Source organism: Mustela nivalis (assembly GCF_964662115.1).
Source record: "Mustela nivalis genome assembly, chromosome: 16".
NCBI lineage: Eukaryota > Metazoa > Chordata > Mammalia > Carnivora > Mustelidae > Mustela > Mustela nivalis.
The window spans coordinates 45505011-45532975 of NC_139035.1; the positions used below are offsets into that span (position 1 = coordinate 45505011).

General features: G+C 47.0%; 1 protein-coding gene across 12 annotated transcripts in view; it reads left to right on the forward strand.

Moving 5' to 3' along the window:
- The window catches only part of SRGAP2 (SLIT-ROBO Rho GTPase activating protein 2), a 230524-nt gene that overhangs the window by 155813 nt on the left and 46746 nt on the right, over positions 1-27965 (forward strand). For 9 of the 12 annotated variants that reach the window (XR_014303733.1, XM_082702144.1, XM_082702139.1 and 6 more), the window contains exons 6-11: positions 4274-4489; positions 5074-5202; positions 13259-13483; positions 17184-17285; positions 18308-18505; positions 27187-27271. Coding sequence is in view for 11 of the 12 variants with exons in the window: in XM_082702144.1 (XP_082558270.1) it covers positions 4274-4489; positions 5074-5202; positions 13259-13483; positions 17184-17285; positions 18308-18505; positions 27187-27271 (955 nt within the window). In the remaining variant the exon portion in view is untranslated. The remainder of the gene's footprint in view (positions 1-4273; positions 4490-5073; positions 5203-13258; positions 13484-17183; positions 17286-18307; positions 18506-27186; positions 27272-27965) is intronic. The other 3 variants (XM_082702145.1, XM_082702143.1, XM_082702148.1) reach the window with 1 other exon arrangement.

Below are 27965 nucleotides of genomic sequence, written 5' to 3' on the forward strand. Positions count from 1 at the left end.
CAAGTAGGAAGAGTCAAATAAGCCCTAGAATTGAGAAAGGAAGGAGAGGTGTTGTAATGCTGGGGTGTGGTTGCCCTAGAAGTTTCATGCTTCTGTACTCCCCTTGAATATATGACTGCTTGATCTGGTGCAGTAGCTGTCTGCTGGCCCAGCTGCCGCAGACTGGTACTGGGCACCTGCTCCCAGGAGACAGTGTCAGTGAATAGACAACCAGCTCTGCTTGCCTGTTTGTCCCCAGTACTAGGCACTAGAGATACAGACACAAATAAGAGATGTCCCTGAACTCAAGGCATTTAGTTTTAAGAGAAGAGACAGAAAAGTAAAGCAGCAAGTAAAGTATGAGGTGATGGTATTTACATGAAGTCAGGCTTCTTAGAGAGAGATTTGAATTGAATCTTAATTGCCAAGAGGTCTTTTATTGTTCCCCAAATGTTCCTTTTTGGTTGTATTCTGTTCTTGTTTCATGACATGATGTCTTTTTGTTTTTCATTGACCTCTCTGGGAATATTATTGATTGCTTTTGAAGTTTTCTTCTTTCTGTATACTTTCTGTTCTCTCTTAATTGCTTGTTTTGGTCTTGGCCTTTCATAGTAGATATTTTCCTTAAATTTTTGGTACTCCTTAGCTGCCTTTTCTTATTCTAAAGTGAGGCATTGAAAAGCCGGTTGAAAGATCTGTGCTATCTGTGGTCTTTACTGTAGGGTGATCTGACTGGTGTTTCCTTGGGGAAGCCCTGATAGTCACTAGTTCTAGGTCTTTTATCTTGGACAGTCAGATTCCCCAGACAAGGCTCTTTTGACTTCCTGCCTGTGTCTGGGGCCTGAGTTGTGTAAGAGGCCAGGGCCATCACAATGTTCAGTGTAGAATTTTCTGTTGATCTTCCTATTTTAAGTTCAGTACCCCTATTCTCAGCTTAGCCTGGTGTTCCCAATGCATAGGCCCTCTATAAGAGAAGGTGCCTCTAGTCTTCCCTGGAGGGGGAGAGGATGGGGCCTGGTAGTCCAGCAATTCTAGGCTTTCGGTAATTTCTCTTGTTTTAACTCCCATCTTCATCCCACTGCCACAAGTTCCTCTTAGGGCTTCAGTGATGTAAGTCAGCTTGCTTCTTGGCTCTGCCTTCATTTGGTTTAGGGTTTGGTGGATCATTCACTACTTGCATCCCCGCTTTTTATGTGCTGTTTTCATTCTTTTTATTTTCCTCAGTTTATATCTAAGAAATAATAAAAACTCTTTTCTGTTATTTTAGTGTGGCTTGGGGAGAGATCAGGGCTAATGGCATAAATTAAGAATTTGTTTTTTTGAAGTAAAGTGAATTCTCTTTGTATAACTGAGAATTTAGACTTCTGAGTTTTCCCCCTAGTTTATATTTGCCTCTCTCTCTCCATATATATATATATATATATATATATGTATATATACACACACACATATATATATGTATATATGTCTATTTCTCCAAGTTTTGTCTTGACTTCCCTATTTTTCCCAATTGTTTTGGTATCACTTATTTAAGCTTTGACCCCTGGGTACCTCAGTTTTTCCTTGAGTTGAAGGATACTAGCTATACTTCTTCCATATTTCCATAGAGGACAGATTTGGTGTCATTAAGTCAAAGTCTTTCAGGCAACCACATTGATTGTAAAATTGTCAACTGTGGACATGACACATTTCCCAACTGTGGAGAAGAGAAGAAAACACAAAAGAGGAAGTGATGCTTACCTTTTGGAACTCCTAGTTTCCTGGACTAGGTGGTGTTTGACTCTTTCACAGAGAGTTCTTTAGTGGAAAGGAGCAATATAAATCACTAAGTTTTATTACTTCATTGTTGTCTTCTTGGCATTATTCCTTTGAGTCCTTTTTTGATTCATATTCATTCATAGTGTTTCTTGTATCATTGTGAAATGAAAATTCACTTTTTTAAAAATCATTTTTCAACTATTCATTCAAGCTTTTGAATTATATTCAGGTGAAAAGAAAGAAAAAGTAGTCTACCCTTCTTCAGCCTGGATAATACGTGCCTCTTCCTCACTTTCTAGTCACTCTGGAATCTAGGGGATGGTTTGAATTACTTAGAAAAGTTTTTAATGATACCAGTTACTAAATATCATTTCACCAGTATAGAAGAGTGGAGAGTTGATCTTATACTTATGGAAAATGATGTCCCATTGAAAATAAGGTGAAGAGTAGATTTAAAAAGTTCTGTAGCCAAAATGAGACATTTAAACTGTAATGAACTTTGATTTTGTCGATGGCCTGATATTCTTTATTCTTTCCACCACTTCTTGCTGACCCTAAGAGATTAGTATACCCATAAGGTCCATCCAGGATTTCTCAACCTCAGCACCATGGATGTTTTGGGCAGACAGTTTTGTGGTGGGTTGTCCCGTACCCTGGGTGGTTAGCAGCCTCCCTGGACTCTGTCCAGCAGATGCCAGTAGTAAGCTCCCAAGTTGTGACAATCAAAAATGTCTCCAGGGGGCACCTGGGTGGCTCAGTGGGTTAAAGTCTCTGCTTCGGCTCAGGTCATGATCTCAGGGTCCTGGGATTGAGCCCCGCATCAGGCTCTCTGCTCAGCAGGGAGCCTGCTTCCACCGCCTCTCGCTCTGCCTGCCTCTCTGCCTACTTGTGATCTCTCTGTGTTAAATAAATAAAAATCTTTATTTAAAAAAAAATGTCTCCAGATTAGCCCCCCACTTAGGACCACTTCTCTAACACAAAGCCCTAATAAAACCAGCTCTTCTTTTCAACCTGGTCTTGATTAAACTAACCTTTCCTCCTAGCTAACCCAGCTCTGGTCCTGTTAAGAGGAAGACACTGGTGCCTAGTGGCTCAGAATGTGGACTTTGTGGTCTGACAGACCTGAGTTTGAATCCTGATTTTGCCATGTATGAGTGGTGTGACATTGTGTGGGATAGTTTAATCTCTTTGTGCCTCAGTTTCCCCATAGTTAAAAGTGGAGATAATCACATGTCTTTTATGGAGGAGTTGTGAGGGTTCAGTGAGACAGCTCGCATAAAGCCTCTGACACGCAGCACATACTAGGTAAGCAGTGGATTTCATTGCCAGTATTACACCCTTACTCCCCATTGTTCTGTCTGCACCCTGCGCCCTCATACATGCACCGGGCTCCCACACTCTTTCTCCCTGTCAAAGAGATCACGCGGCATCAAAATGTCAGCACTCTCGAACTTGAGCTCGCTTGGTTGTAATCAGCATTTTTAATTCCCAGATAGAAGCCAGAGGCTCCCTGTGTAGAAACAGAGAGCTCCAGCAGGGAAGAGCGGGCATCTTGCGGCTGGATGTACCTTTGGGAGGAAGCACGCACGAGTTCTAGCCTTCCCTGCCTCCTCTGTAAGAAAAGAGATTGGACCCCAGACAGTGGCTTTGGTGGGAAATGTGAAAATTGTTCTTTTCTCCTTTAATACTACTTCCTTCCTATGGCAACTCGAGCTTTACCCGATGTGGGTTTTATTTCTTCTTGGGCTCTCACCTGAATTGCTGTGTGGGTTAACAGTCTTCATAGGGTTGTTTTCTAGATCCCGGGGTCACTGTAAGGATGAAATGAGAAAATGTGTGTGTAGCACTTGGCACAAAGCCAAGCATATACTACATGCTCAAGAAACAAGAGCTACCATTGTTCTTGCCCCTGCTGTCCTAATTAGCTCCCGTGACGGAGGGTGCTTGACCCACATGAAGTGGGCCAGACGGATCCTTAGAATGCTAGGCCACTAGAAGGAGCTTTGGGAGCCTTTCTTCTTCCCCGTTTTGTATCTGAAAGGTCCCGAAAGTATTGACTGCTCCGTCTGTGTCTGTGCTGGACACTGGAGACTCCATCCCTCTCTGTGCTTTTTCCTCTCAGGGTTCCTGTTCTGCCCCGGAAGGGCTTTGCTCTTGGGATCCGAGTGGTGGTGACGTACATATCCTGTGTACTTGACCTTGTGATGGAAGGTCTTGTGATGGAAATCACTTAGCTGATATAAAAGAGTCATGATTACAGGTGTTGATAAATAGAAGTAAATAACACATGATGGACGATGTAAAGTCCTTTTAATAAGAAGACATTGGCTCCGTTCAAATGCTGCTTTCCTGTGCTTTGGGGTGGTCTTTAATATGCAGTGCTGGCTGAGCGGAACACTTAAGAACCTTTCCCTTAAGAGGGTGAGGATGTTGCTTCCTTCCTATGGCACAGGTCAGCTGAATCTGGTAGTCTGTAAAGCGGAGAATTGACCCTATTGGCTTGACCTCTGGGGGTGGGGGCGGGGGTGTCTTGCAGGTCATGAAGACCTATCACATGTACAATGCCGACAGCATCAGTGCTCAGAGCAAGCTAAAGGAGGCAGAGAAGCAGGAGGAGAAGCAATTTGGAAAATCGGTAAAGCAGGAAGACCGGCAGACCCCACGCTCCCCCGACTCCTCGGCCAATGTCCGCATTGAAGAGAAGCACGTCCGGAGGAGCTCGGTGAAGAAGATTGAGAAGATGAAGGAGAAGGTATGTATGCGTCCGCAACTGTAGGGGCTGGGGAGGAACACTGTGGAAGTCAGGACTGAGAGTTTTCCAGTAGGTGCTATGAAGAGCGGAACAAAGAAACTCCTTCCTTGAGTGCCTAATGGCCAAAAGTGAGTCCTTGCTATCTGCCCTGGAAGACATTGTAGGTACCAGAAGAACTTGGGTGTGGGGGCTCCAAGCTTTTGCCTGTAGCACATTCATAAGGATCAGAAGAAAGGCTTGGGAGAGGGCCCACAAGACCTAGGGCTGGGCTTCAGCTGTGCCGTACTCAGGGGTAGATGTAGGGACCCCTTCTTCCAGCTGGTGGTAAAGGATGGAGAACAGTGTTTGCCGACAGAACCAAAGTGGGACATGCATCTAAAGTAGGGAGCCTCATTAACCTTTCCTGGATTGATCTACATTATGCCCTTGAATCTCATTAAACAGAATTAGAACCCAATTTAAGGCAGACGCGCACAGGGAGTAGCCGCACTATTGTGGTTCTCAAATGTACTGTACTTTCATCTTTTAGAGCACAATCTCCCCTTTTAAAAAAAAGTAGAATTGAACTTTTGTTCTGTTTTCAGCGCCAAGCCAAGTACACAGAGAATAAGTTGAAGGCCATTAAAGCCCGGAATGAGTACTTACTGGCTCTGGAAGCAACCAATGCATCTGTCTTCAAATACTACATCCACGACCTGTCTGACCTTATTGATGTAAGTGCTTCAAGCTGGGGGCTCAGGGGCGCCTTTTTCCTGGGTTTGGAGAACTGGTCAGGTGTTGCCCAGTTCTGTTGCTTGGCCTCTTGGAGCATTTTGAGAAGAATTATGACAACAGTAGCTGTGGTCCATTAGCGGCTTGCCATGTACCAGGCAAGAAGAGGTGAAGCCCTTTTTACTTTATCTTATTCAGTTCTTAATACAATCCTGGGAGGAGGGCACTCTTTTCTTCGTTTGTACAGTTTAAAATTCAGAGTTTAGATGAGTTTACCCACAGTCAGCTAATAAGTGACAGAGGCAAGATTTGTCCCTAGGTCTGATGACGAACTCAACGCTCGTAGCTGCAGTGCACTTCTGTCTCTCAGGAACCGTTCCCTTAGGTCACTGCTTGCACACAGATGTGAATGGCTAGAGTTACAGAGGTAGAAGATCATGCCTTACTTTTAGCTGGTACTTGACGTCTCTTAGTATTACTTCATTTGACTATCCTGTCACCCTCTGGATCAGTGCTACTGTCTCCAATTTGAAGATTAGGAATCTAGGGCTCAAGAAGGTTACCTGCCCGCAGTTACACTGCACTAGAATGTGCTGGTCAATAAGGTAGCTAGATGCCCTTGACCTATGGCCCGTGCTTTCTGATTCGTGACGCAAAGATGATGAGAGAAGCCGGTAAATAGGCACATGTGTTTTGCACGCATTAGGCACAAGGGATATGCTTTTTGTCTTTTGCCTTAGGGGTCAACCTTGGCCTTGCTTCTCCTGCTGCTTTTCTTCAAACTTTGCATTGAGTCTTACAGATGCCCACCTGGCCCTGTTCCTGAGCCAGCCCTGACTATAGCTGCAGGAATACACCTTTCCTTCTAGTCTTCAAGTAGGGGGCCGGGAGCCAGCTGACTCAGGTGTACCCGGGCTGGTCTCCTCTCTGAAGCCTGATATTGGCCTCTAGCTGTCCGCAGGTAGCCACTGGGCTTTAAAAGCTTCTGGCCAGACCTGGCACACCTGCCTGACTTGGTTTCTCAGTGAGTGAGCCTGCCACAATTTGCAACAGCATTTGGGGTCTGGTGTAAGATTCAGGTTCTCTAGGGCTGGTTACTGACCTGTTTTGGAACTCTGCCGTGCTGCCCTCTCCCCCACCTCTCTCTCCAGCAAACAGAGGAATTGGACTTGATCTTGGTGCTGAAATCTGGCTTCACATGCTTGGGGAACTTTTCCAAACTAGGTCCTCCAGCCAGGGACTTTTGATTTGGTAGACTTCTGCCTGTTCATGTCCTGGGTGTCGTGGTCCCACCGGGTAAGGGGAACCCTTAGGCCTATTCCAGGCACGACTTTCTCCTCTTTGCTTGTTGATGCCAGTCTCCGCACCGTCCTTCGGTGGAGGTTAGAGCGCTAAACAGGATCCTTTCTCCTCAGGAGGGGAATGGCTCTTCACTGTCGGGAGCAACGCCTGTTCTCAGCACAAGAAAGAGAATCAGTTCTTTCTTATGTTCCATTTCTGCTATATATCTCACATTTGGTTAAAAAAAAAAAAAAAAGAATCAGGGGCATCTGGGTGGCTCAGTGGGTTAAAGCCTCTGCTTTCGGCTCAGGTCATGGTCTCAGGGTCCTGGGATTGAGCCCTGTGTCGGGCTCTCTGCTCAGCAGGGAACCTGCCTCCGCCTGCCTCTCTGCCTACTTGTGATCTCTGTCTGTCAAATATATAAAATCTTTAAAAAAAAAAAATCAGGCCATGCAGTCCATCATACCTCTTTGCCCCCAGAACAACAACTTTCCTGCCCCTTTTACCAGAATACTGACCTCAGACGGAGACAGGGGCTATAGCTGTGTCAGTCATCACCTTTGCAGTCCGTAGACCCTCCATCAGATGTGCGTGGGTGTTTTAAAATCAGTCCAAGAAGTAAGGTATTTTGCACCTTATTCTCAGTTAAAAAAAAAAGATGTTAGGGCCCATCTTCATGTGATATGGTACAAAGTTTCATGAAAAAGCATCTTCTCGGCCTCCTTAGAGCTCAGCACGGCTGTGGGTATAGGTTACTGTGGGCGGGTCCGTGTTAGTAGCGTTCCAGGCCACTCAGATGGCCGAATCACTCTTGATGTGTTTGTTGTTTATTTTGTTTTCATTTTTCCTGAAGTGAGGAAAGATTGATTTCTCTTTTTTCTTTTTAAAGCTGATAACATTATGTGGCTAAGTAAATATTTATTTGGAATGACGCTATGTGCTTAGCACCAAGGGTACAAAATGTATAAAATCATTTTTGCCCTAGAGGTGTTCATAGACCTACAAAAAGTTAATTTCTATGAAACTGGCTAACTGCAATGCTGAGGGAAGCCCGGGGGGCCCTAGGATTATGTTCTTCAAACTATAGATCATGTTCCATTAGGGGGAGTCATGAAATCACTTTTATGCATTTGACTTGTTTGTTTGTTTTTTTAAATGAATAAACTAGAATAGAACAGAACAGACTAGAATAGAATGAGAAGGAAATTAGAATATCTAAGGTATATCATACTTAGATTAAGTTTTATTTTGTGAAACTGTCAGGTGGGGGGGGTGGTGTGTGACAAGATGTATTTCTTATTGGAAGCTGGAAGTAAAAAAAAGTTTGACTGACTGCACTAGGAACAGAGGAATGTTTCTTAGTATCTGTACGCTCCATGAAGACGGGAACCAAGTCTTCTCTTTACCTTAATATAGAAACTGGGTCACCTGGCTGGCTCAGTTGGGAGAGCATATCATATGACTCTTGATCTCGGGGTTGTGAGTTCAAGCCTCATGTTGGGCATAGAGATTATATATATATATATATATATATATATATATATATACACACACATACACACACACACACACTTTATATACTAAGGTTTCTCTTTTATTTACTTATTCATTAGAGATTTTATTTATTTGACAGAGAGAGAGAGAGAGAGAGATCACAAGTAGGCAGAGAAGCAGGCAGAGAGAGAGAGGGAAGCAGGCTCCCCGCTGAGCAGAGGGCCCGATACGGGGCTTGATCCCAGGACCCTGAGATCATGACCTGAGCCTAAGGCAGAGGTTTAACCCACTGAGCCACCCAGGCACCCCTTCTCTTTTTTTTAAACATACGCACAGTGCTTAATACACAGCTGACCACATAGTATATTCACTGAAGGAAGACAGGAGTAAAAGGAGTGGGAAGAAGGTGATTTCCTAAGGCAAGACTTTTTTTTTCCTTTTGGTGTCTTTTAATACTGCCTAGAGATATATTTTATATACACCGCCCAAGAGTAAGTGTTACAGTTTCAAAAGTTAGGATAAATTCAGACACGCTTGTAACCTACATCTCTGTCAAGACTGAGAATATCTCCATTGCCTCAGAAAGTTCTTCTTTTCTCTTCCTAGTCAGTCCTCCCCCACCCAAAGCAACCACTGTTCTGATTTCTTTCACCATAGATTAGTTTCGCCCGTTGCAGGACGTCACAAAGATGGGGTTTTGTAGCACGTGCTCTTCAAACCTGGCCTTTTTTGTGCAGCCTGATGTCTCTGGTCGGCACCCCTGCTAGTGCCCGTATCAGTGGTTTCCGGGATGATCAAGGCAATAAAAATGGCCAAAGGACACCTGGGCCACACAGCAGCAGTGGGGGCAGGAGTGAGTGGGAGCCTGGGTACAGGATCCAGAACTTGCTTTAGGACAGGGGATGAATCTTGTGCCCGTCTGTCGCCCTCTGCGTGACGGACACTATGTTGCCTCCCTCCTCGTGGTGTGCAAGGGCGGTGAGTGTGAAGGCACTGAGGTTGAGTGAAAAGTTACTTTTGTCGGTGCCAGGACACTGACACGAGGACTAGCCTTTGACTTCATTTGATAATATAACAAGATTGAAACTTGGACTGTAGAAACCCGCATGAGGCATCTGACACGTACCAGGAAACCTTGACTTCAGGCCAGAAAGACACTCTGAGCCGACTTAATGGAGTCTGAGAGCTGTAGGCTCGTTGGAATGTGGCTTTCCTCCCCCGTCCTCCTGTGGCTTTCCCAACCCAGGAGCAGATGGATGAATGAAGAACAGGGCATTGTCCTCAAGCATAGCTGGGGGCTTGTGAGGGCTCCGCGCTTGGGGAGAGAATCCGTGACACCACGAGCACCCAAGCTGGTCATGAAGGAATGCAGCTTCATAGGAAACTTACAAAGGGCATTTATTTTTCCCTTCTATCTGAACTAGAAGTAGATCTTATGAAACACCCATGTTTGTTTTCTAGGCCTTCTCCAGAGTCTCTGGGTGAGGACGTGAGCTAGTAAAGGGTTAATGAGCTGTCAACTCAAGTCCTCACACATCTGGATGGGCTATCATTAAATTCTTATAAAAATTTGATTTCCCCTGAGAGAGTTTTCATCAAACATTTATATAACCCAGAAATGGCCAGGGGAGCTCGGCATGGCCACGGAACTCATCAGAAGCCACTGAAAACATACCTTGTCCCCATTGTGAGGGAAAATAATGTGCTGCCTCCACTCACTAGGATTCTCTTGGGAACAGAGATGAAATATTCAAATTCCGTTTACCTAACCTTGCCAGAAATTGCTTCTTTGCTAAGGCTTCAGTGTCCGGCTGTCGTGCTTGCGGAAATCTGTGGATAGCTAAGGCTCTGTAAAACCTATCCTGGGTCTCCCTAGTTGGCTGGAGGCACAGAGGAGCCAGAGGGCACACTGTGAGTCAGGCCCCCACTCAGTGGCACAGAGAAGCTACAGAACAGCTAGATCAAAGAGGCAGCAGGCAGCTGGAGAAAGCTCCCTACCTTCCATAGGCCACACAGAGTGAGCAACACAAAGGGCTTCGGTGGCCACTCGTCCATCTACTGATGTGTATGAAATGCCTACTATGAGCAAGGCCTTCGTGGGGTGGAGGAGGCTACCATGAAGGAATGACGCTGGCCAGGCCCTTTTTGAGGCTTGTCTTCTGGTGGGGGTGATAGAAAATGGTAAGTCTCAGAGTGAGGGAGTGTGTCCTGTGTCACGTGAGGGCTGGTGTGGTGTGGTCCTGAGTAGAGGCCAAGTTCAGTGGATGCCAGGGTTGCAGGGTTGGCTGGCTTTCCAGAGGCTGGGGATTTGATTTGGATTTTGAAGATGGGGTCCATTTCCGACAAGAGAGAAGAGCGGGAAATACGTCAAGAAGGGAGGATGCTGGGTAAAGGGCAGTGGTCAGTGGATTTGGGGATCTTGGGGACTGATGTGGAAGTGTCTGCATGATGCCAGATGTGCCTCAGGACATTGCCCGTTACCAGCCTCGTGACAACCGGTGAGGCCGGTGTTGTCCTCAGGGGAGGCTGAGAGAGGTTAAATTGCTCGCTCCGGGTCGTGCAGCTGACTTGCGGCCTGCTGCTGTCCCAAACTCTGCCCTAAGCAGGAACATGTCCTTGGTTAGAGCCTGAGGAAGGGAACGGAGGGAGATGGTATCGATGGTCAGACCGCAAGACAGATGAGAATTAGTTCTGGCTGGTGACCTCGCCTCACCGTTCTGGTCTGGGAAATGAAGATAATACCAGCCTCGCTGGGATTAGTATGAGGATTCAGACGTAGAACGTACATAAAGCACTTAGCACGCGTCGGGCAGACGGTAAGCATACCGAGTAAAAAAAAAAAAAAAGAGGTATTTTTAAATTCCCAAACTGAGCAAGGTTTAAACGCTAAAAGCTTCTGTAGGTTCTTCAGCAGGGGAGTGGCCTAACAAAAGCCATCTTTGAAGACAGTGAAGCAGACAGCTCTGGTGTGGGATACGGGTCTGCATCGGGGCAGAGGTGCAGAGAATGGAGTCACCAGAAATACAAAGGTGAGGAAGGGCGCCCCGCCCCCACCCCCCATTCTCTCCTGCACTAAAGAGCTCCCCACTTGCTCAGCCCTGCGCGCTGCGCTGCCTTATTTCTGTTCACAGACTCTGCAGGCACCCAGCTCATCATCAGCGTCTGCGCAGGGCTCGTCAGGAAGGTTTCCAAGTTCAAGGGCAGCCTGGCTAGCCCAGCAGCGCCTTTCAGAGGAGGAAGGGCTCCTGCGCGTGAAGTCTCCCAATCAGCTGCTTTTGTCTCGCTTCCAGTTGCTCTTCCCTCCCAACTGGATTTGATGTCTTTCCATCCTCCGCCTCTAGTTAAGCTGTAACTGCTGTTCTTCCACGGCCGCCAGGCACCTGCCAGCGCCTGTTGGCAGCGACCCAGCGCCCAGCCCGACAGGCGCTCTGTCGCTGAGCTTCTTGTCAGATGCTCGGAGGAGGAGGCACGCCACGTGCTTTTTCTTCCCCAATCGTGGCTGCTCCCGATGTGAACATGATGAGGGGAGAGGCGGGGGGAAGTGAATATGATGCCTGCCTATGGAATGAAATAGCAGTCCGGCAGATGGTCTGACTCTACCGTGGATTCTTCTCTGACGTTTCTTCTCGGGTTCTGGATCCCAGAGCTGCTTGGGCAATAGAGGAGATAATGGATGGCCAAGGAATTTGGATCTTGGGGTCCTTTGGGAGGGTTGGGGAATATTGTCATAGAGTTACCAAATGCCACTGCTGAGGAAGGGCCGTAGAGATTATAATTAGTACAAGTATTTTCAGACTTTTTCTCGAGCAGAATTCTTTCTTCAAATCAGACCTTACATAGAGCCCCAATCTACTGGGCGCCTGGGTGGCTCAGTCACTTAAGTGTCTGCCTTTGGCTCAGGTCATGATCCTGGAGTCCTGAGATTGAGTCCTGCATCGGGCTCTCTGCTCAGTGAGGAGCCTGCTTCTCCCACTACCCATCCCCCAACTCATACTCTCTTTCTTTCTTTCTCTCTCAAAAATAAGTAAATAAAGTCTGAAATTAAAAAGGATCCCAATCTGTTATGTAGATAAAAAAGCAGAGCTGGTTTGGTTGAACCAGATAGGAGGCTCCAAGTCCTACTGGTTGCTGCCCTTTTACCCCCTTCTCGAGGGCAGCCTAAGCACTGGCATAGAACCTCAGAGCTCTCGGGGCACCTGGGTGACTCAGTGGGTTAAGGCCTCTGCGTTTGGCTCCGGTCATGATCCCGGGTTCTTGGGATCTAGCCCCATGTGGGGCTCTCTGCTCAGTGGGGAGCCTGCTTCCTCCTCTCTCTCTGCCTGCTTCTCTGCCTAGTTATAATCTCTATCTGTCAAATGAATAAATAAAATCTTTAAAAAAAAATGCAATCTTTAAAAAACAAAAAACAAAAAACCTCAGAGCTCTCATCTGCAGCCTGAAAACCACCGACCTGGCCAAATCTGTTCATTTTGCAGCTGAGGGTACAGGTTCAGGGTTGGGGACTAGCTTTCCCAAGGTTGCTTGACTTCCTGTCAGTGCCCTTTTTTTTTTTTTTTTGGATACTATTGCCTTTCTCATACCTTTTTTTTTTTTTTTCATTTTGCTTTAGAAAATCAGAATCCTTTACATGATCTGAATTTGCCCAGTTAAGACTGACACTTAAAGAAGTTTTCCATCTTTTAAATGCTAAATCCGAGTCTGCTGCTAAGGCCTGTCCTAGAACAGTGGGAGTGATGACAGACGACAGGGTCTCCTCTCCTCCCACTGGGGTTCAGTGTTGGTGTAAGTGAACTGCTCTTGGGAGACTTGTGAGTTGTGAACCTTAAATGCTGAGGTCGCCTGGTTTGGTTCATATGTTGTGACTTGACCACAGTGACCCTCGGGGAGTGGCAGGCTATATTTTCATTGTTGAATTTTGTTATAATGGTATCCCCAGAGAAACCCTAAGGTGGAAGAGGATTCCCTTCAACCCTCAGCTCTTCTGAGGGTTATTATTGGATAACCCTCATTGGATAGCCCTGTGCAGCGTGTGATGAAATAGTTTCCTTCTGTCCTGTTGAGTGCGCTCCTTCCCAGTCATCCTGTAGTCCCCTGAGGTGTGTTTTCCACTGAATTGGGAGTAGAAACCAGAAATCTCACCTGGATCTTGGAAGTCAGGATGTCAGCCTTCTGGCTGCACAGCCAGTCGCTCTGATATGGTCAGAGATGCCCGGGGGCCACCTCCCTTCCTGCCAAGCCTTGGGACTGTCTATGGTTTGCTCATGTGCCTTCTCCGTCCCACAGCAGTGTTGTGACTTAGGCTACCATGCCAGCCTGAACCGGGCGCTACGCACCTTCCTCTCCGCTGAGCTGAATCTGGAGCAGTCAAAGCACGAAGGTCTGGATGCCATCGAGAATGCCGTAGAGAACCTGGATGCCACCAGTGACAAGCAGCGCCTCATGGAGATGTACAACAATGTCTTCTGCCCACCTATGAAGTTTGAGTTCCAGCCCCACATGGGGGACATGGTGAGGTCTTCTTCCCATCACCACACTCCCTAAGGAGCTTGAGCTCACTTGTGCCTGGATTCATACACTTGAGGCCACATTATTTTGGGGAGAGCAAGGCCTGGGCTGGCTTCCTGTCAGGTGGGTGAGGAGCATTCCACTCACTCGGCAAATAGCTACGGAGCAGCAGGTAGCAACCGAGCACCTGCTGGGATTGACCGTGGACGTGGGGGATTAGGGCCCTCAGGGAGATTCCAGTCTAGTGTGTGGAGAGAGAGTTGGAAATACGCATAGGGAGGGGCACCCAGGGGTCCAGCAAGATCAGAAGAGGTGAAAGACAGCAGGTGTATAAAAACCAACTGTTCAGTATGGGAAGAGGGAAAGATTTGGAGAAGGCCTCCAAATGGTGAGTCTGGAGGAAGAGCTAACATGGGGAAGATACTCGCAGCTTTTGACAGGGACGGAGGGCTAAGTGTGGCAGTAGTGATGTCATCCTTCGTCACTTGGCAGAGATCTAAAGGATCTCATTCTCTTGATATTCGAAGACTGCAATAAAAGGTGTAGCTTTGCTTGGGTATTGAACAAAAAAGAACGGCTAAGATGGACAAGAAGGAGCTAAGATGTCATCCCAGAGGCCTGATGTTGTCTGCCCAGGCTGGGGAACAGGAACATGGGGGCCCTGTTTTGAACTTTTCCCCTCCGAGACTGAAACAAGAAGGGCGTAAACCAAGTGAGAGGAACAAGAAGCTCTTTGGTTTTAATTACCCTGAATCTTTTAGTTCCACTGGGGGTGGTTTTGCATGCATATCGGAGCGAACCCTACTCTGGTCTATAGAAGCTACCCTTTATCTTCCGGGCTAAACCGGAAGGAGGATGTGTAGGCTTACATAATAGAAAGATCTTCAGGCATGGTTGGATTTAGGAGTCGGAAGTTATCAAGACTCCGATTTTTTTTTTTTTTTTTCTTTCTCTCGGCGTCACATCTTGTATTTTGGCTCTATTCTCAGGTAGGCTCTCCTCCCGTAAGGCCAAAATGACTATATTTCCAGCTGAATCTTCTTGTACATCCAAACCCAGTAGAAGGAGTATCTGCTTCCCTCCTAGAAACCCCCACAAAAGTCTCACTGTGTCTTCTTCGTTCTGATTGGCTGATGTGTTTATCCCTGAGCCACTGATCGTGGCTGCGGGTCTGCAGTTGGCTGATTGGCTAATACCTACGTCACGTGCTCCACCCCCGAGTCGGGGAGAGCCTCTTCCGAAATGTCTGACTTGAGTTGTGGGGTGGGAGGTTCCCCCAGAAGCTAGTCAGGCCCGAGTTGCCAGAAGAAGGAGGAAGGGATGTGTGGTGACTGAGAAACAACCATGTGCTCTCAACAAGGGAATAGTATATCCAACAGGATTAGTATCCAGATGCTTTTTAGAAAACCCTGTCCCAGAATGACAACTGTTGGCAGTGTCACTAGAGGATTCGCTGTCATCGATAGTCCACAGTGGAGTATGGGACATTTCTATCGTAAAGACAAAAATGTAGAGATGATTTCTTTCCCCTCCTCAGGGAAAACCAAACCCTGCACAGTTTGTTTCCATTTCTGTGACTTAGGAAATGTCAGTGTCTGAACAGATGGGGAAGTGAAATGGCAGAGTGTGCAGTCAGAGGTGGGGGGGTGGGGGTGTGCCACCGAGCCCCAGGAAGCCCCATTCCTCACCTGCCCTGGCTTCTGGTCCAGCTTGTCTTCCAGTCCCCTCCTCCGGCTGCCACTGACATTCCTTCCCAAAAATCAGTGGAACTCTGGGACCAGCTGAGCGGAGTGATACATTTTTCTGGTGTTGACTGAGTCGCCTTCGGAGCCAAACAGCTTGTCTCCATAAAGGGAGAATGCGAATGCTGGGTGCTTGGGCCCCCTCGTAGCCTTGTCAGTGCCTCGGTTTCCTACCGCGGAGCACAGCTGGAACACATTACCGTGCACCCCGATAGAGGACCTCGGCCAAGGCATGCATCAGCAGCCCTGCTGCTTCTTAAAGGCATAGGCATGGAGGTCCGTTTTGCGTACGTGGGTCCTCCCTGCTAGGTCTAGGTTGCTTTAAAATCAGTAGTTCACTCTCTGGCCTTGGCCCTCCTTCCCTGTGATACAGCTGACCAGCCACAGAGCCAGGCAGGGGCCAGGGTCAGCCCTAGATCTTGCAAAGGTTCTGCGTTCCAGCCCCGCCTTCCTAGGAATAGAAAAGAAAAAGAGATGAGAAGGCAAGTTTCTCTTGGTCCCCACAGCCTGTCTGTCCCCACCGATGTGGGCTGTCTGTAGACTATGGAGGCAACAAGAGGGAACTGCCTGGAAGTCCTTGAATTAGGGCCAAGGTTCGGGTGGCATTTTGACCGGAAGCCCTGAAATTGGCCAAGGCCCCACACTGACGGGTGTTCGGGGGCGCTCGGCACATGAGTGGATGCCAAGCACTCTCAGATGTACTAGGAGGAGGCGCTTGGCTCTACCCTTGGTGCCCCCAGAGGCTTGTGGGGCTCTGGATGCCTGACCAGTGACATCAGGCAGCCAGAGAGTTTCACTCTTGGCTCTAACCCATCCTGGCCACTGAGCTCTCTCCATTGTGTCTGCTTATCCAAGAGCCAGAGTGAAGTCAGCTCTCTTCAGATCTGAGAGCTGGCTCAGGCCAGCCCCTCAGCTGGGGGAGGAGGTCAAGTCCGTTGGGAGCTTAAAAGCCAATGGAGGAAAAGGTCAAGTCCCAGCCCCCTCCATTTGAAGAGAGGTTTTGTCTTCCCAGCAAGAGAATGGTCTGTGGGCATGTGAATGTGCCCACTCATTGCTGAGGAAGAGGGAGACCAGTTCTATCCAGATGTCTCTCTGCAGACGAGAGGCGAAGGGACACGTGGTGGCAAGGTGACAGGAGCTGCCTCCATGTGGGTCCTGCCTCCTAATCTGCCAGCCTTCTGTTCCTCATCTGTCATCCTGGAGACTGTGGGTGATCTCGTGCCCATGCCACAGCCATGCCCCCATCAGGAGATGGTGGCTCGGCCATCTTGTCAGAGAAGGAAAAGCTCGTGGACTACAGTCCTTAGGGGAAGGGCAGACTCCTCTCCTACACAGATCTGGTACGAACCTGGGGCAGAAGGTTGGCTCTTGGAAAGTGCCAAGTTCTGCCAGATTCTGTGCCCTCTGGGGCCCTCAAGCACAGCCCGTGGAGTTGCTCCTGGCTTTACACTTTCTCTCGTTGAGTCAGAGCTCTCATGCATGGCCCAGATTTATAAACACATGCTGGCTGCCAGCAGCGGCAAGCTAGCCTCCTGACCCACTTCTCTGCTGCTTTCACTCTCATACATGAAGGGGAATGAAGGAGGGGCCGGAGAGGTGGCCACTCGGACTCCTGGCAGGAAACCCTCCCTGCCAAAGCATTGTGTCTATGGCGCTGGAGCACCCTGCGCTGGTCCAGTGCTGGCTTTTGCGGAGCCGCAGAGCCCACCAGGCACTAGCCTGGGGATGGGCCCCCTATGGAGGGACCTGGTCTTTCCAAACAGGTCCCACTTCTCATTCCCTCCTTGTGCTGTTTGGTCCTGGCAGAGGTTCACACATGCTGCCTTAGGGTTTTTGTTTTCACAGAGAAACTGTGAGGCTTCCAGCTTGAACATGAGTACTTTTATTAGTAGTAATGGGACTCTGGAACCTCCAGAAGAACTGTGTCCTCTTCCTGACCTGGTGTTGCTTTCTTTTGGCAGGCTTCCCAGCTCTGTGCCCAGCAGCCTGTCCAGAGTGAGCTGGTTCAGAGATGCCAGCAACTGCAGTCCCGCCTGTCCACTCTGAAGATTGAGAACGAAGAGGTGAGGTTCCTGCTTAGGAGACTCGGAGCCAGCCTCCGAGTTTCCCCGTGGAACCTCTTTCTTGCTGCCCATCTGGGAGCAGGTGGAAGGAGCATGCAGAGAATGTCCGGGCTGCTGCAAACGTTTCCTAGCCAAGCGTAGCCTTGGATTTTCCCCCTCTGCTACATCCTGCCCTTGAACTCCAGGAAGTTGCTCTTGCATTGCCAAAGGTTGAGCTCTATTTTGAGCTTTTGCGAAATGCTTTTTTTTTTCCCCCTCTACACATTTAATCAAAATGGCACTTGGCAGCTGTGTGAACAATATTGTGTCTCTGAAACCACCCCCTCATGCCTGGCTTTTTCCAGCATTTTCAAACAAACAGAGGCCTTTGACTTTGACACTTAAAACATCTCCATCCTCTTAGAAAAGGGGGACTTTCTTCTGCACCCAGCGTCCTTGCTTTCAACAGCTAGTTCAAAAGGGCAGCATGATTAATTGTCCAGCTTCTTTCGTTTGTGCTCAGGAGACTTCTTACCTGGCATCTCAGTCTTACTCTTCCCAGGAGGATCAGGAAGGACCGGGTTGGGGTGGGGGGTGTGTCACTTCATTGGCCAATGGGGCAGCCAATCCACTGATTTGCTAAAGGTCATGAAACAGCATGGGGTGTGGTGGGACCAGTCCAATCTCACATTTTAACCAGCTCTTTACATCATGAGGTTGGTTTGGATTTGTTTTATTCTCCCCGTTAGCACTTCCATTGTAGCCCAGAGCTAATATTAAATTTCAAAAGTCAACATTAAATAAAAGAGCTGGGTCATATACAGAGCCTGAGGAGGGGGGTGGTTTTAGGTCTTCTGTAAAAAGAGGAGCACTGTGGAGCAGAGTCCGTGTGATGGTGGTCACTCTCTCAGCACCGTCCGATGGGAAGCAGAGCTGCACCTCTGACAGCAGCCCCCCAGTCCCCTCCAGCCCCTTCTCTCCCACTCCTCCCAACTTCTCCCTTCCCTGCCCCTCACTCGTTACATTGGCCCTTTTCGTGGTAGGTAAAGAAGACAATGGAAGCCACTCTCCAGACCATCCAGGACATTGTGACTGTTGAGGATTTTGACGTGTCCGACTGCTTCCAGTACAGCAACTCTATGGAATCCGTCAAGTCCACGGTCTCAGAAACCTTCATGAGCAAGCCCAGCATCGCTAAGAGGAGGGCCAATCAGCAAGAGACCGAGCAATTCTATTTCACGGTGAGGGGGCTTGATGGCTCTCGAGGAGCACCTGCAGCCCACAGGGAGACTTGGAACCCGGAGTCCTGGTCGAGTCTTGGAAGGGCAGACTTTGAATACTTTAATTTGGATCTGGGCATATTCAGAGACCATTCCTCAGCTTCAGTTAAGACACAGATATCTCTAAGTTGTAGGTATCAAACAGGGATCCCCCAAGAGAAAGGTGCTCCCAAGTACACTGCCAGGAAGATTTCTTTTCCTTTTTTTCCTTGCCCCTGAAGACTTTTCTTTTCTTTTCTTTTTCTTTTCTCTTCTTTTTTAAAGAATTTTTATTAACCAGCTAGTAGGCTTCTGTTGGAAAGTTTCCTTCTCGGCCACGGGGAATCACGAAAGGAGATCTTTATTTCTTAGTTCTTGGGAATTATATCCAATGTATTCTGGCTAACACGTATCTTATTTCTAAAGTTGATAATCTCTTCTAGGTGATGCGATGACATTATTTTATAATTTTTGCTGATGGAAAATTACCTTTCATAAAAATGACTAAAATTCAAAAGGATAGGTCATGTGCAGTGTCATTGGTTTCCAGAGGATTCCAAAACACTGTATTTTCTTATCTGTGTATATCCTGCTCTTGTGTTAGACAAACAGACCCGATTATTTTCAGGTTGTGTTAACAGTCCTTTGGAAGGTTGCTGGTTGGTCTTTGGTGCTGCTTTTTTAATAATTAAGTTATTTTGAGCTTGCCAAGTAGGATTCATTGCCTGGACTAAAATTTATTTTCTCATCTTCTGACAACCAAGAAAGGAGAAATTAAATTTGCAGATGTGAGATGAAATGTATCTGGTGAATGTGCAAACTGATTCTGAATGAGAGGGATTAACTTGTTTTTTAGTCAAGAAACACAATCTGCATGCAGTAAATTGAATTTTTCCTCCCAACTGGAACAATTTGTTTAATTCTTCTTTGAACATTGCCCTTTTTCCATTAAGAACTAGTGATTTGCTATGTTTTCTAAAAAAAGAAATCTATTTTTTTTTACTTAAAACTAAGAATTCTTCAGATTTTTTTTTAAAATCTTGGAGGAGACTTTGAAAAGGAGTGATTTAACAGTATTATTCTTTTAAAATGACTTTTTTCTTGTTATATGAAGTAAAACATCCATATGATATTAGTTTAGAAACAAAAAGGAAGAAAGTAAGAATCATCCATAATCGCACTACCTTGAGATAACAGTATTAGGGCATATTCCCTTCCTGGTGTTTTTCTCTGCGCAGACAAACATCTCTGTGAATATGTATTTAGAATGTGTTACAAAAAGTGGGGATGTTGGCTATGCACGCTGTTTTATGATCTGCTTACATTTAACAAATGATTAGTGTTTTCCCAGTTCATTTCATCATAACATTCTTGAATATTTTATGAGTGAAATACTAAAATCTACACAGAGAAATAACGGAATGATATTTTGTCCCATTCATCCTTTTTGTAAAATATTTCGCACACTGCCTGGTCTGTAAAGAGTGCTCATTAAGTGCTGAAAATTTATTGTCACTACAGTCATTATTAACTTATTCATTAATCATTATTGAATTACTCATCAGTAACTTATCAAGGATCTTCTTTGTGCTAAACATGGTGCCAAAGCTCGGAATGCTGGGAGTGCAGAGTGCGGAGGGGAATGATGGGATTAGGCATCCGAAGGGAGAACCTCCATTTTCACTTTGTATGTTTCAAAACAGTTACAGTAAGTTGATTTTTGCAATCAAAAAAATAAGTATGAAAATTTTCAGCTACGTGCACAGGCACATGAATGGTGGCCAGGATGGGTGGAGTTGGCGAAACATCTCATACAAAGTGACTTTTGTGCTTGACCTTGAAGGATGAGTGAACCAGGCAGTGAATCAAGCAGAGAGAGAATGGCATTCCTTGAGAAAAGAGCAGTCTGTACAAAGCATAAAGGCATGCAAAGCCTGGGCTAGACAGAACGAGAACTTCTTGTCTATCATGAGGGCTGTCTCGCCACCCCAAGCTTTCTTATCTCAGGAGGTTGTTGAACACTCTAAAGGCTTTTAATAATAGGATTGTTTGGCTGGTCTGTCTGCACTGCTTAGATAGAACACTACTTAATGACCCAATCTCATTACATTGCAGCAGATTTCCATTTTTCTTATTAAATAAGAAATTTTGACATAAAAATCTGTATTTAAGACTGTCAGAATTACTTTCTGGCTTTCAGCAAAGCAATGACATGCGTTCAAAGTTGACCCTTAGTAAGAGCAGGGATGACCATATCCAAACCGATGACCTCAAATCCTGCCCACCCTTTCGCTCCTAGTCCACTTCCTGTCTTTTGTGGCCGGAGGGCCTACTTACCAAAATTATGTCCAAATTTTCACGGCTAACAGGAACACTTTTTTTGTCTGGGCTTCTGTAGTAATCGATGTATAAGAGAGTTCATCATTTTTGTAACTAGTGCTGGGAATGCACCAAATAATTCATTTCATGATAAAAGGGCTTTTTGGGGGGTAGCAAAATAGACATTTAAATAAGGGGGGGTGTGCATATTAGCATGACTACCTGTGTTTGCCACACTGTACGAAGCCCACAGAACTGTAGATGTGCTTTTCCTCGTCTGCTGCCTCCACAGACGTCGCCCCTGGTTTTTTCTGTGTCCTTCAGAAACATCAGAGTAGAGCATCCTAGAAGCTCCCCTCCCTTGGAAAGTTGGGAAGAGGTCCCCTACCATGGCTTTGACTTGTAGGTAGTGTGCCTAGCAACCCACAGGGCTGCTAGAAAGCTGTCCAGCCATTGTCGGCTGTCATCAAATCGATCTGCCAAGAGGACATGGATTGGAAATTTAAGCATGTTCTATAAAGGTCGGTCATTTGCAGGAGTCTCAAGAAAGTAAACATGGAATTTAAAAGCTTATAGTGATTTTTAGAAATCATCTAACCACATTCTCATTTGAAAGATGAAAAAACAAAACAAAACAAAACCAAAACCCCTCAATCCGGAGAAGTTGGGTAGCTGTTCCAAGGGACTCAGCAAGAGCTGAAGCTAGAACTTGGCCGGGTGCCTGGGTGGCTTACGTTGGTGAAGTGTCCAACTCTTGATTTCAGCTCAGGTCCTGATCTCAGGGTCACGGGATTAAGCCCCTTGACAGGCTCCACGCTGAGTGTGAAGCCTCTTTAGGATTCTTTCCCTCTGCACCACTGGCTGCCCCCCCACCTCCCCCACCACACATGCACATGTTCTCTAAATAGGTAAATAAATAAAACTAAAACTCTGGTCAGCTGGTCTCAGGCCATTGGCTTCTTTCTGTCCTCTCTGCTGAAGAAGCTGAGGTGAAAGAAAGGCTCAGAAACAGGCCAGCTTTCTCCTCTCTCTTGCCCTAAGTGAGGTGATGTTTCCTGATCTTCTAGGCTGTGCATCTCTCATCTTTTGTAACACACAGCCCAGCAGTGTCTACTTTTTATCTCATTGCTTTTTTTTTACTGTGATTGTTAAAAATAAGGAAATTTAAAAAATATATAGAATATATATAAATAAAATATAAAATATATATTTATATATAAATACATGTATTTATATATAAATATATTAAAATATATGTTTACCTATATGAATATATAAAATATATATAAATAAAATATATATATAAAATATATGTATTTGGGGAGATGCAAAGAGTTCAAAACAGTCTACACACAACAAGTCATGCTTCCTCCCCTTCTCTGGCCCTCACTTCCTCTCCCATCTTCCAGAGATTGAAACTGGTTTCTTCTGTGTTCTTCCAGAGATAGTCTCTGTGTAGACAACCATTGACTTATCCTTTAATGCAATAGAATTACATTAGAAATACAATGAAATCAAATAAAGAGAAGTATAAATAGAAGTAGCCCAATTCATACTGTTCTTCACTTTGCTTTTTTCACTTAATTTTTTTCATATTAGTCTAAAGAGCTCTGCCTCCTTTTTTAGATCGCTGCACAGAATTCCACTGTATGAATGGGTTCACCATCATTTTTATTTAACCAGTTCCCAGCTCGTGGGAAGTAACACTCCCTGTTTAGCCCAGGACTGGCATTTTCTCCTAAGTATTTCCGTGTATGGGGGTTGTTACGGGGTTTTATATGGGGGAAGGAGTGAAGAAGGAGTTAAAGGTCATGGCTGATAAAGATAAACTGCCTGAATTCTTGGGTACAAAATTGGTAAGAACACAGGGGAGAAGATGATATCTTGGCCATTGGGGCAGTGCTCTAGACCTGGATCTGGTGTGGTCCAAGATCTTCTTTTTTTATCTTGGTCCTCTCCTAAAGGCACTCAGGAAATGTGTGCTAAGTAGGTCCCTACTGGGCCCCTACCCTGTCAGTTAAAGAGGGAGATGCCTGCCATTTTACAGGTCTCCTCTGTTACGTATTCTGTCTGACAGCCGTTTCCGGCTTTACAAACTGACGAAGAGGAGAGAAACGTCAGGGTGCCTGGATGGCGGGGACGCAGCCACCCCATAACGACATTTGTGTGTCTCCGTGCATGGGGCCGGCTCAACACGGCTCCCTCCTCCACCCACCGCACCCCTTTGTAGCAGTGGGTGCTTATGGCCTTCAGTTTACACAGATTAAATGCAAGGCGGAGGGCCACCTGGGTGGCTCAGTCGGTAAGCATCTGTCTTCGGCTCAGGTCAGGATCTCGGGGACCTGGGATCAAGTCCTACATTGGCTCCTTGCTCGACAGGGGGTCTGCCTCTCCCTCTCTTCCCTGCTCATGCGCTCTCTATCTCTCAAATAAATAAATAAATAAATAAATAAATAATATTTTTCAAAAAAATCCAAGGCATCGGCAAGTTCCATAAGATTTATATACTTCCATCATACTAAAGGGAACAGGTATTTTAAATTAATTGGAAAAACATTCTTAGTGCCTCTTACTTTTTTGTTCTGAAGATCAGAAACCTGTTTTGATTCCACTGTCTTATATATTAGCACAAAGCAAAGAGGTTTGGGGAAGTTGTGTTTTTAGGCTATCTGAGCGGGTGATTCAGATACAAGGAAGGGATAGTCCTGACCGCCGGATGATTGGGTTATGAGCTATAATCATGGCCACGCTTGTCATCCTGAGCTGTCTGCTAACAGCCTTGGGGGACAGGTAGATTATCCCGGTTCTTCAGATGGGGGGGTAAGTGACTCACCCAAGGTAAGCGGTAGGACTCCAGTTTCTCAACTCAGGCTCTTTCATCTTGCTGCAACAAAGTGTCTGTCAGGGAGGAAGGGCCCTGAGAGAAAAACTGTTCCATTAATACTTCTCAATAAATAAAATTCATCGCCAGCAGTTAATAATCAGTTAGGAATTGTTAAGAAGTAAATTAATGAGATCATAAAACTGAATTGAAGGCTTCTAGTGGCAAACAGAATCAAACCACTCAGTAGACTCTTTGCCTCCCTTCCTACTTTTTTTTTTTTTTAAGATTTTATTTATTTAGGGGCGCCTGGGTGGCTCAGTGGGTTAAGCCGCTGCCTTCGGCTCAGGTCGTGATCTCGGGGTCCTGGGATCGAGCCCCGCATCCGGCTCTCTGCTCAGCCGGGAGCCTGCTTCCCTCTCTCTCTCTCTGTCTGCCTCTCTGTCTACTGTGATCTCTCTCTGTCAAATAAATAAATAAAATCTTTTTTTAAAAGATTATTTATTTGAAAGAGAATAAGAGAGAGAACCTGAGATGGGGGAGGGTCAGAGGGAGAAGCAGACTCCCCGCTGGGTGGGGAGCCTGATGTAGCACTCAGTGCTGGGACTCCAGGACCATGACCTGAGCTGAAGGCAGTTGGTTAACCAACTGAGCCACCCAGGCACCCCAGCAGTTCTTTTCATAGCCTGCTGGTCTCCAGAAGTCATCAGAAAGCCGCTTGTGCCTTCCTTGCCTTCAGCTGCCTTGGCTCCTTTCTATCCAGTCAGCAACCGAGGTCTTCTTCCAGTAAAGGCCAGGTAGTTTCTCCCAGCTTCTGTTTCATACAGACCAGGGCTGACTAACAGGAGGGAGAGGGAGGTGACAATATGCCTGTGAACTCCGGGACGGCTTTTCCCTCCCACCGCCTGCTTACCTACATGGAAAAACTTCCAACCAGTATTTCTGCTCTTAGGGATGCAGGTCGACCTCAGCATAGTTTTTGATCCTTCAGGATTTCAGGGGACCTGGAAAGGTGACCCATCATACATCTTTATCAGATTATTATTTATTTTAATGGTTCGCCAAGTGACAGCCAGAGTTAATTCTCAAACAGTGACATGAATGAAAAATTCATTTCCGGAATCACAAGTAGAAACATGAGTGAGAGGAAGGAATTTGCATCCATCTCCTCTGAGAATATTGGCTGTTTTCTGAGCAGTCTGGTCTTGTCTTAAGGGTTACAGTTTTCTTGGTGAGGTTTTTTTTTCCTCATTAGGAAACCTTTAGAGTCTCCTGGGGTGACCTGCCAAAGAGGGGCCTTTGAGGGTTGAGATGTTAGCAATAGATGTTTCCTGAATGTTTTCCACCTCTGGGTCCTGCCGTGCTGTTCCCAGCCCCACGGTGAGGCACTGGGTGGGGATTAGGCTGTCACCCAGGAAAGACCCGACAGCAGGTGAGCGGGCAGCTGGAGCAGATGGAAAGGGGAAGGTGACAAGGGAGTCTTGTTGTCACACAGATGTTCTCGTGCACAGACACAAAGGAGCAGAGGGAACAGGTCAGAAGTAAAGCAACAGAAATGATTTGGTATAGGGTTTGTTTTTGTTTGCTTTAGACTTAATTGAGAGAGTAGGGCTACACTTGAGGGCTTGGATTGTGACCACTGAGGAAGGTTCTCTCAGAGGAGAATGAGACTGTTCATGTCTTTCCTCCTTCTTCAAGCATTTATTGAATGTCTCCTGTCAGCTGGGCATGGTACTAAGCATCAGGGATGCAAAGAATAATGACTTTGACCTTAGGGAAAAGGCAGTCTGGAGAGGAAGACACATGACTTGGAAGCTCTCTGTGCCCGGGCCATGTGCAGTTTGCAGAGGTACATGCAGGGGCACCTGGGGAACATGGGAAAGCAGGATGTGCATCCCCGAGAAAGCAGGCTTTTTCTTTGTTTTTGCATGAGAAAGAGAGAGAAGAAATACACACTCTTGGTTAAAATTTTACACTGTACAGAAAGGTACAGAGTAAAAGTAACTCCTATTTTTTTTCACCTTTCTTTCCTGCCTTCATCCTATGTGGACACTTGATGTATAATTATCCTTGTTGCTTAATACATCGAAAGAAGGACAGAAGTATTGCAATTTGAAATGTTTTATCCACTTTTCCCTCCTCCACTATGTCGTGTGTCTCCAATGAGTCACGGATCATACAATTTGCCTCTGAGTTTAGATGTGGGCAGATGACCCCCAGCCCAGCAGACGCGAGCCACTGTATAAGGAGACAACCAGGGTGAACAATGGTCCCTGTGAACGGCCGCAGGGTAGTGTAGACAGACACCGTGTCAAGGCTCAAAATGGCCTGGCACTCCCATTTCCTAGCTGGCAGCGACCTGCAGTTCAGCCGCCATCTCCCAAGGTCATCTTCTCATCTGTAGCATCTGTAGCAAGCAGCCGGCGATGTTGTCTTCCCTAACGTGCTCTGCAGAGTCACGTGGGTAATATGTGCTAAGGGGCTCTGAAAACTCCTGAACTGCTCCGCGTATATAAAGAATTAATACTCTGAAGTTTTGTTCTGCTCCTCCTTCTGCTGGGCACCCTGACGGACGGAGTGTGCTGTCTTGTCGGTTGAGCGCACGCCCCGAATTGTCAAACGACCTGTGTCTGGAAACTGACTCTGCAGCTCACTCACTGTTTGACCTTGAGCAACCTGTTTAATCTCTCCAAATCTTGGTGCCCTCATCCGTAAAATGGGGATGTGCTAATCCGAGTTCGTAGGGTTATTTTGAAGATTTGATGAATTGTCCAGGGAAATCGAGTCCCTCCCGGGGCAGATAAGGGCTGAGAGAGGTCAGATCAGAAAATGCTGCACAGCGATGGTGTTTTGACGGGTGGAACAGCTGGAAGTACGTTTCCATCACCTTGTCTTGTGTTGAGAACTGCCTTTACATGTATATGCGGGGCGGGGGGCCGCAGCCCCTCTCTCCAAATGCTCAGAAATCCCAAGGTCTCTGCCAAGACTCCGTGCAGAAGAGAGGAAGGAGCCGAGTAAGAGAGAGCTCAGACGGAGATGCTGTGCGTGCTGGGTCGAAGCCCTTGGCATTAGTCGTGATGTGCTGGAATGCACCCCAGGGAGGGGCCAGGGTGTGGCAGGATATCAGCGGAGGTGACAAGTGGCAGGTGTGTGTCCTCACACCAAGAGGATCTGGGCTCAGTGAGTCCCTCCACTCCACACCTGGCCCATTGTTCTTCAGGGGAACCAGAAGGGATGGCTGAGGGGCTCTAAGAAATGGTTTGGGACTGGCCAGCATGGAGCTCGCTCCCCAGAGAACACAAAGCAGGCGACTCAGGCATCCTGGAAATCAGCAGCCATCCAGATGCTCAGGGCCTGAGTAGAAACAAAGAGATAAAAAAGGCACCTAGTAGAAATCGGGTCAGAAACGAAATGCTCTCTTGTAAAAAGGAAATTGTACAGCTGAGCATCTGTGATTTTTTTTTTCCCCTCCTGCTGCTGCTTCTTCAGGAGTCTGACCGCTCCTTTTCTTCCTCCCTTACAGAAAATGAAGGAGTACCTGGAGGGCAGGAACCTCATCACCAAGCTACAAGCCAAGCACGACCTTCTCCAGAAAACCCTGGGAGAAAGTGAGTGTGGGAATTCGGCTGGAGGTTTGGCGATGAGGGGAAGGCCAGGCCCCGAGCTACCTGGCTGAGCCTCCATCCTGAGCCCCTCGGGCCTGATCTTGTTATGTGAATGCATTGCTTTTCCTAGTCTGTTTGATGGGAAGTCGCTGCCCCAGTGACTGCTTGAGTAATGGGAGGAGGCCGATGCTTAATGAAGCGCTGGTGTGCACCATCCATTGGTTTAAATGGCGCGTGCTTGCTCTCCCCCGGGCCCCTTCTCTGCCACAGCTGGGGCACAGGAGCCGATGGGTCCCTTACCCTCCAGACACTTTGTGGAAACTCTCAGCTCCTCTGTAGCGGGACCGAGGCGGCAGCCGGCGGGCAGGGCCGGCGAGCCTGGTGAGCAGCGGCTCTGAGGAGAAGAGAGGCTTCTCGAAGGCGGACCTGACCCCCAGACGCCTGTGTAGAGCAGCGCTTTCTTTCCGATTGGGGGGGTCCTGCGGCTCAGCGGCAGCCCTATCCGCTGTGGCCGCGCTGAGGCCATGGTACTGAACGGCCTGTCTCGTCCAGGAATCAAGGATGATTTTACCCAGACCCTGGAAAGTAGCAGAGCAGGGGACTGGACTGGCACTCTGCACTTTGTCTCCTCAGCTGTCAAACAGAAGGCGAAGGCTGAGAGAGAAGCTTCCCTGGGGTTTTGGGCAGCCTGCCCCGG